The sequence below is a fragment of the Seriola lalandi genome, unplaced genomic scaffold (genome assembly GCF_002814215.2).
Source record: "Seriola lalandi dorsalis isolate HSWRI2012SDOR001 ecotype SW California unplaced genomic scaffold, Sedor1 jcf7180002054850, whole genome shotgun sequence".
NCBI lineage: Eukaryota > Metazoa > Chordata > Actinopteri > Carangiformes > Carangidae > Seriola > Seriola lalandi.
In genome coordinates, this window is record NW_019525403.1 from 1,002,104 (window position 1) to 1,011,257 (window position 9,154).

The 9,154-nt window shown below is 41.3% G+C and overlaps 1 protein-coding gene and 1 long non-coding RNA gene across 5 annotated transcripts in view; one reads left to right on the forward strand and one right to left on the reverse strand.

Annotated features, from left to right (window-relative positions):
• Positions 1-3,211: 3,211 nt before the first annotated feature.
• On the reverse strand, positions 3,212-5,863 carry LOC147817907 (uncharacterized). Its single transcript, XR_015438512.1, has 2 exons — positions 5,603-5,863; positions 3,212-4,427 (listed from the first exon to the last, which is right to left on the reverse strand). It is a non-coding gene; the product is annotated as an uncharacterized LOC147817907 (long non-coding RNA).
• Positions 5,864-6,083: 220 nt separating this feature from the next.
• zeb2b (zinc finger E-box binding homeobox 2b) overlaps positions 6,084-9,154 on the forward strand; it is an 88,239-nt gene continuing 85,168 nt past the window's right edge. For 2 of the 4 annotated variants that reach the window (XM_023426986.2, XM_023426985.2), the window contains exons 1-2: positions 6,085-6,257; positions 7,492-7,630. In XM_023426986.2, the coding sequence (XP_023282754.1) occupies positions 7,558-7,630 (73 nt within the window). In that variant the 5' untranslated portion in view covers positions 6,085-6,257; positions 7,492-7,557. Of the gene's footprint in view, positions 6,258-7,491; positions 7,631-9,154 lie in introns of all 4 variants that reach the window. The other 2 variants (XM_023426984.2, XM_023426987.2) reach the window with 2 other exon arrangements.

The window sequence follows — 9,154 nt, forward strand, 5'->3', positions numbered from 1 at the left end:
CTTGCAGATCACACGCCTGAGCCTTCGCCTCTCAGTCTTTAATTGTCCGTCAATCTCTGGAGTTTCTGTGGTGCTGAAGCTCTTGCGGTGGCTATCACAGAGCCAGAGCCCGTCGAGAGATGTTGAGTTTGATGTTGCAGAGCTGGAAGAGCCACAAACAAGCGCAGAGAGGAGATGTGATCTAGGGTACTATGGCTTCTCTGTCTTGCATTCAAAACCTCTGAACACTACAACGATCGTTATTTTAATTAAAAACTTGCTTTCAGGGCTAAAGCACAAACTGTATGCTTAGGGTTTAACACTCGAGAGGCCGAGCTACAGTCACTTGACAGCTGTTTTGAATTGTAGAAGTGAATTTTCAAAAATGTCCCTCCTCTTTTTTGTAGACCCACTTCATGTTCAGACCAGCTTTGTTTGATTTGCTACATCACATGAAGTGGTTATAATTGTATTTACACCAACTCCTTCAGCTGAAGGCGGATTGTTAAAACTCGCTCACAACCTCTGCCATCCCCTATCAACTCTACACTAATCAATAACAGATAAATATAGCTTTTTTTTAAGTTACTTAGCCACTAAACTCAGCATATACTGAACTAATCAATAACAAATATTATTATTATTATAAAATATTATTTTGGTCAGTTATAATTGTATTTATACAACATTATTGCTGTGGGAAAATCTGAATCATCACAACGAATTGAATACGTGAGAAAAGCACCAGCATCCAACACATGAGGACTGTAGGACTGCTGTGTGTCACTATCAGGCTCTGTGATTATCATGTATTATTATACCTGACAATGGAGTGGTAAGCTAAGCTAATTTTGTCTTCATCTCTCAGAAACCGCTCTTGTTGTATCAGTGTATCGCTCTGAGGACACTGAGCTGCTTGTTGCTGAGTTCAAAAAAACATTTTGAGATTTTATTGAAATTCTAATTTTCCCCATAATTTTTATATTAACGTAACATTTTCAGATGAGATTCCATTTACAAGATTAATTCAGGATACATTTTATAGTTATTGATAGGAGTGTATGCAATTTAATAGGTTGTTAATGAAACCCACTTCAGGGAGCAGCAAACCCATCATTAATTACTGAGGAGAGTTTAGGTTTCCCATCCTGGACAGAGTTCAGATGATTTTCTTACCTGATAAAAAAAACTCTGGAGGAAAAGCTGAATCATTATTTGACTTGGAAACGTGTCAGATGTGTTTCTGCCAACAATAAAAGGATTAACTGTTGGCACCAAACTTCAGCATTCAGCAGCTTCAAGCCAAAGGTGTCAGTGTTAGCATCATATAACATGTAGCCACATCAGCTGAGCTCTGTGTTACTCTGACCTTTGACCTCCTCACTGTTTATGTGTTATGTTGATGGGAGTTTGATAATCTACATTTAACACTTGAGATTAATTTTCTGTAAAATCAAAATACATAACTATTTTTTTTTTTTTTAAATAATGATCCTCCTCTCGCTCTGTCATTATTTCCCTTCATGATGCGTCGTCATCAACAGTGAGACCAGGAAATTTTCATCCAATCATAATCCTTGGAGACACTGGAGGAAGTGGACTCTGAGGACAACCTGCAGCAGGACGAGGCATGCAGGCTTCCTGGTCACCACATCTGGGAGTCGCGAGTAAGTCTTTGAAAAGAAACTCACACACACCTGTGCTTCATATTAGGAGAAAAAAAACTGAACAGAAAAATGCAAGTTTTTAATAAGACATGTTGATGCAACAAAAAAAAAAGGTGTTTATGTGATTTTGATCTTGATCATAAATCATCCAAAGTAAATTAGTTTCCTCAAGCAAGGTCTTAAAATTAATTACACAGTTCTGAATCGTGTGTCACAAGTCATTCAGCACAAATGATCATGATCACTGTTCCTCATATTGTAACAGGTTTGATTGGGCTGCTGAGTGTGTGTGTGTTTTTTTTTTTTTTTCTTGAGAGCTGGACTGGGCATAGATTCATCACTGGATGCGCCACAGTGTCATGTGACTCTCACAGATCTAAATTAGGCCAATAATCAGGGACGCCTGGCGGCTGAGTTGTTGAATGCACAACATGTACATGCAACTGTGTTTCACTCCCGCGGCATGTTCTGCTGTGGCATCCCTCTCTCCCACTGGGTCTCCTCTTATTTTATTGTATACCAGGAATGAATGCAGAAAATCATAATTGTATAAAAGCATTCAATGTAGCAATTGTAGCTGTTCTGTGATCTTTGTGTTGCATGGATGTATCAGTGGGCCAGCGTTCTCTTTAATAAGTATCACATATCAGATGGTCAGTGTTGTCGACTGCCGATGTGCTTTAAGCTGAGATCTGATTTCACTCTGCAGTGAAACCTGCTGCTAGTCCAGGTTTTGGTTTTCAGCGGACAGTTTTAGTGTCTTATGGTGATGTACGGTCTGTTTTGGAGGATTTCCCACTTTGACTGGAAGAGAAACCTGCAGGAAACACAATTCTGGTGTTGTTTTCGCTGGAAATTGTAAAAAAAAAATTGACAAATCTACCCCAAGAATTTGACAGAAAGTTGAGTCAAGCCGTTTCAAAGGGATGTTGTCATGCCGCATTGACTTCTGACCTCCTTATTTTTGGTTGCTTGTTATGTTGATCTTTTAATTAAAGCTTGTACATAGTCAAAAATATTATTTGCTGAATGATGCAAGTGTAGAGGGATTTTATTACTCTGAGATCCTGAACTGCAGAACAGTGATCTTTGTTACTGCATCCCTCTTTTCTCATAACTTCAAAGGCTGCTGAGACTTTCAGTAATGTAATAGCAGCCAACAAAGTATGTACAATATAGTGGTTTGTGTAACTCCACTGCTCTATTGAACATACAAACACAAGTGGTAATTAGACTGACAGAGTCTGAAAATCCTGCGAAACATTCCTACAGCCCCACTGCACCACTGCGTTTATGTGTTTGTGCTGTCAAAAAACTAAAAGTGGGCCTCCCCTCACACACACACACACACACACACACACACACACTGAGGCAGAGAGAAGGAGAGAAAATTAGGATTATAATCTTGGTAATCAGCAGTCACGCCTGAGGCAGACAGCTGCAGAACTGCACAGCTCCAATTTAGGTGTTGGACATTAAAAACCATTAAACCCAAGTGAATTTCTACTTATTGATTTTTCCCGGACAACATTTCAACTTCAGAAAATAAACCATGGCGGATAATATGCTGCAAAAGCTTCAAATTTTTATTTAGAGAAAAAATACAGAGATCAACACTGAGAAATACAGTTAAAAATCACCGCAATGCATCAGAAATTATTTGTAAATAATTACAAATCTGCCTTTTTTATTTGACTATTCACCTCAAAGCCTCAATAACAATTCTGCAAAGCATGATAAACATGTTTCCTCATAACTCACTCCATCACATCGACAACATGCGCAACAACATGTTTGCATTTTTAATCTGAAATTTACAATCAAAAAGATCGACCAAAAATTATGAATCCATGCAGAAGATCTTTTTGGAACCCCCTTCACCTCATTTAAATCAATATATTCATTAAGCACAAGGTCCCCCTATAGGTCACACACCGACTGTAATCCGTTTTCACGGTGAATATGTGGCCCCTCGTAGCAGAGCCTGTGTGCGTAAAAAATGCGAGAGGTGCCACTCCAGGCTCGCATGGATGAATGGGACACAGAGCTGGAGCTAAAGTGTGCATGCGTGTGTGTGTGTGTGTGTGTGTGTGTGTGTGTGTGTGTGTGTGTGTGTGTGTGTGTGTATGTGGGTGTGTGTGCGCGCGCGCGTATGAGAGAGAAATAGTGTGTGTGCAAGGGAGGGAGAAAGGGGGAGCTGGACTGCTTCGTTTACATGCAAGCACCGTGGCAGTAAATTACGCATGACAATAATTCACCCAGGACCGGATCCACTTTCGACCCGAGAAAAACGGGAGGCAAAGCAGATTCACCCCGAGCGATTTTACCCACCTCCGCCCTCCACCTCCTTGTTGTTGGATAAGAAGAAGAAAATAATGACGGCATTTCATGATGGAGATGATTTAAAACACAAAAGACAATCAGAAACTTACCAAAAAACTCAGTTTGGCATTTGAGTCCCTAGGAGAGTCCTCTGGTCCATGCATCCATACAACAGAAACAAAGATTGAAGAAGGTGTTTATATTCATAATAATAATAATAATAATAATAATAGTATTAATTATAATAATAATGATAATAATACAAGTGAGAAAATTGAGAAAACAGTAGGCTAAAACTGTAAAAATATAAAATTCCTACCAGAAGTTAAGACCCTGTTGATGGGTGATTTCTTTTTGCATCTGATTGTTTGTTGTTTTTTTTTAGGATGGGGGGTGGAGGGGGGGCATCAAGCAGTTCAGCCCCTTGATTGATGATTTAATTAGCCATACAGTGGCGAACTGCAGGAGGACAGGACACAAAATAATACTTTATTTACATAACCAATCACGGCGCTGCAAAGGTGGAGCTTCCTCTCTCTCTCTCTCTCTCCCTCTCGCTCTCTCTCTCTCTCTCTCTCTCTCTCTCTCTCTCTCTGTTACAAGTCGGACCAGACTGAGCTGAGATGGTTGACTTCTGTAATAAATGCGAGATTCATCCTGTTAAGTGGCGTCCAGAACGAAAAATCACTGTAATACTGCTGGAATATTCCTGTGATATTCTTATAATTCTCCTGCAGGGACCCACAGAGCGTCTCAGTAGTGACTTTACAGTCACTTTATTCTACTTTATGGCATTTTTCAGCTCCTTTAGTATCATCAGAATATTCCTACTGAGGATGCAGTCCTCTCCGTCACTGCTGGGCTGTCGTTTGTGCAGTCATAGTTGTATAACATCCCTAATTTAATACGGATTCACTTTGTTTCATTTTCGTTAGGGGGTGCAATTGGAAAATGCAAATAAGCAGAGCCAAAAATTACAAATGATTTTTTCCCCCTCCACAGTCTGACCATATGTGGAGTTTACATGCATTTACAGATAGAGACAGTACCTGTACCCTGTACCTGCAGACACACTGATGCTGCAGGTACATCACAGCCAATAAAACTAAAATGATTGAGGCTACTGTTACGCTGCAAAAGCAAATCCACCTTAAGTGATTCACCCACTTTTTTTTTTTTAAACCTTTACAATCAAGTTTTTCTCAAACAAACGAGACACAAATTCTGCTAAAGACGCTGAAGCTCCACTTGTTTCCAAAACGTTTTCAGATTCCTCCAATCATTTTCTAAAAAATCATAATAAAGCAAATGAAGCCTCTGACATCAACTGAATTATCCTCGATATTAGAAAACGTTTATGAATTAACACTTGTGCAAATGTCACCACACTTGACTTGAGTTTTTAGCAAAAACAATCACGTTTTCCACTAACTGACACCGTCCTGACGGGACATCTTTTACAGCGTAGATAAAAGCCGAACATCCCCAAACCTTTTGCAGACGCAGCCAATTACAATAACGAAGAATATGTGGAATTGCCTCCCCACCCCAACTCCTGCATCTTGTCGTATCAACCCTGCCATTTCTGCAAATTAAACGGAGTGGAAATAGAAATTAAAAAAAAGAATCCTTACATGATTGCGGCCGGTGTGGACGCGCTCCAAGTTTCTCCCCCCCTTCCATACACACACACACACACACACACACACACACACACCACACACACACACACAAACACATTCACACGAAGAAAGAGAAAATACACTGTCGCCTGTTCTTTGCTCCGCGTCGAAGCCCGACATAGTTGGTTTCACTCAAAAAGAGCAGAGATGGAGAAAGAGAGAGGAGAGTGAGGGAAAGAAAAGAGGAGGAAGAGGGAGAGAAAGGAGAGAGGGAGGAAAAAAACTTCACGTTCAACCCAGAAGATGCTCACGTTTGGCTCTCCTCAATTATCCCCTCCCGTGAAGATAGGTGGCGTGCGTTTCAGGGGGCTTCTCCTCTGTGTTACACGGCAAAGAAAAGGAGGTGGAAAGAAAAAAAATGTCATTAGAAGAGGCGTAACACGTCAGTCCCTACCCAGGTTTGTTTCCTGGAGTGGGTGTAAGACATCAGTTGTAAACCTGCCCTAGCAGGAATAGCGGTCCCTCCCTCCTCCCAACTATTTCTAAGGCTTTATTTCTAAGGCTTTATTATCACCGGTGGAAAAGGATCCGCTCACCGACGCACTCCGGTATCATCCTTCCTCGCAACTCCTATCCGCAAGACACCTCTTTACACTCCTAAAAACAGGTATGTGCCTCCTCTCTTTTTATTTTTAGCCTTTTTTTCGGAGAAAGGTTGGATAATAAACTTCCATGCGCCCGCGTCAGAGTTGGAGCTCAACTTTGCCTTACCTGCACAGGTGGAAATAGGTGCGTTTGTTTTGATTTTTTTCCTTCTTTTTTACCTCCGTGATGTAGAGGCGTCCTGCAGGTTCCCGACAGCCGGGGAAATGTGCTCTTTGCGGGGCGTTTTGGCGCTGCACAACACCGCTATCCTTTGGAGGAAAAAGACGATATGCATCCCGTTTTCCCTCTGAGTCTCTTTAGTCTGTATTATACTAGTGACTGTTTGTATCATTCGGCTAAACGCTCAAGTGTCCACAACAAACAAAACCTCTTGTCAATATTCACTTCCCCTAATAACGGTATTTGCGCTGATAAATTAGCTGGAGAACCGAACATCCCACACAGGCGATCTGAGTCTTATCGCTTTTGTTTATGCGCCATTTGTGCCTTAAAGATTTTTCTTATAGTGCGGGGTCAATTGGCACATTTTAAGAAGTATTTCTCATCTGCTATTTATTAACTGTTTGGATTTAGTTTATGAAACCTAGAGGTGTAATTTTCTCAGGCAAACCCAAGTGTTTATTGAAGTTATATGACTTTTAATCAGACCACACAGTGCAGGCTTATTGCAAGCTGAGGCTCATTCTCGCTCTCGCCGTCTCTAACGTGTAAGATCTGGATTTGACCCTAAAATCTGACACAAATTTGATTTATTAACCTGTTTCTCTTCCTGTGCCAAACCCGGACTGAAAGCGCAAAACGTGAGTAGATCCTGCCAGTTTTAATGAAAATAAGTTAAAAGGTTAATTTTCTTAAAACTGTAGAAAAATACTAAGCGGGTTGTGAAACTTTTCTGAATGAAATAACAATAGGGTGTCAGGTTTTCGCTGCTGTTCTCATTGGCGAAATAAATAGTGGTTTTCCTAATAAGAGAAATTATAATTCTCTTCCTCCTCCTGCTGTTTGCTTTGCTGTTAATGCCACTAAGCTGACAGCCGATCAGCTGAAAATCAAAATTAGATGGACACGGATCCCCTCACCGCTCCTTCTCATACTTTCACCCACGGCTCTTTTTCTTTTTTACAATCCGTCCCTCCATCCAAGTTACATTTGCAGTTTCTTGTCCGCGTCCGGCGCAAGTGGATCTCCATGCTAATTCCCACATTGTTGGTGCTGCTGTGTGTGTTTCCCGTCAGATATCAAGCTGAAATCAAGGAATCGAGTCCATGCGAGCTGCCATCTGATCCCACACACACTTATCAATGAAGCAAGAGATCATGGCGGATGGCCCCAGGTGTAAGAGGCGAAAACAAGCCAACCCGAGACGGAAAAACGGTAAGAAAATCACGGGGGAGACAAACCAAGCAGTCGGGGGAGGGGATATGTTTGGATGCAAGCCTGGTTTGAAGGTTTCCACTGCGGTTCAGGGATGTGTGAAGGTCCGCGGCTGGTGCGCATATCTGCCTTCCCCTTTTACGCAGGGATAAAGGGACCGTTATCCGGGGGAGAAACTGTGCGTAAATGCGTCCGTGTTGCATCCCCACTCGAACCCTTGGAATCTTAAAATTAGCGGGTTTTAAAATGTGTATTTTAAGGGGATTATTTTAGGAAGGTTGTGAGGAGGTTAGTTGGAAACTTGTGGATGTTGGAAAGTTGGACTGTAGCGGTGCCGGCTGCTTTCTCGTCGGGACAAACCCCGCCATGGGGGACTGTGTAGCGGTCACTCAGAGCATCGGTGGCTGGAGCAGACTCACGCTGCTCGGTGTAAAAGTCCAATCTTGTGACTTGAGTTTTGATTTGCTTTAATCCACGCGCTGGCATGCCTTAGCCGTGATGTTTTTTCTCTGTATATAGGCCTTTACATCTCCTCTGTAAAGCACATTTTCAAGTAATTTAGCCCCACATTGTTGCTGTTTTCCGGGACAAGCTGAGTGGTGAAATTATTCACAGGAGATGGCAGTTGGTTGTTGGCTCAATTTGCAAACCTGTGCGTTTTTGTTTACCTTTATGACTAAGTTTATTGGAGCGGAGTAATCATATATAAATAGGATGACATGTCCGATAAATGCTGGACATTAATTGGGTCTGGACTGGAGTGCTGGAGGTGGAGATTTGTTGGTTTTCTTTCCCCATTTGACTGCACACTTTCCCACAAGAGGCAAATCTGCAGTGACATTTCCTGGCCCCGTTATTCCTGATTATTCCATATAGGCTCCAAACACACTGGGAACTGAAGCAGTGTGTGTGTAAAATATCGAGGCTGGGATTCAGATGCTCAGACTAGGCTTTTATTTGCTTTCCCCACAACAGTTTTTTAATCTCTGCCCCCACAGGTTATTTATCAAGATCAGATTTCATTTATTGATTTCATACAATCAATAGCAGACAAGCATTTTGTTCCACACTAAATAGCACAAGAGCACAACAGTTGAGCTGGAGATTTCCAATATATATGTACATTTACAGTATTCATACTTAAAAGAAAAATAGAATAATAAGACACATTTGGAGAGATGACAGCCTGTTTAGCCCTGGCCACCTGTTTTGTAAAGGGGGAGTGAGAGGGAGAAAACCAGCCTTGGCTTTTGTACCAAATGTAGCATTTGATAAAATAATATTAGCAAAGCAAATATAATTTTCACACCCTTAAACCTGACAAGAGACGCCGAGCTTTGGCAGAATGTGTAAAGAATATTTATATCTCCTATAAAAATGTATTCCCTCTTTCATACAGGAGGATGCACATTTAAAGAAAATAGATTTTATATCATTCTAGTTTTAAAAATGTAAAATGTGAACCCCCCCTCCTTTTTTTTTTTCTTTCTTCCATAACAACTAGCTCTGTCTGATGACCCCCCC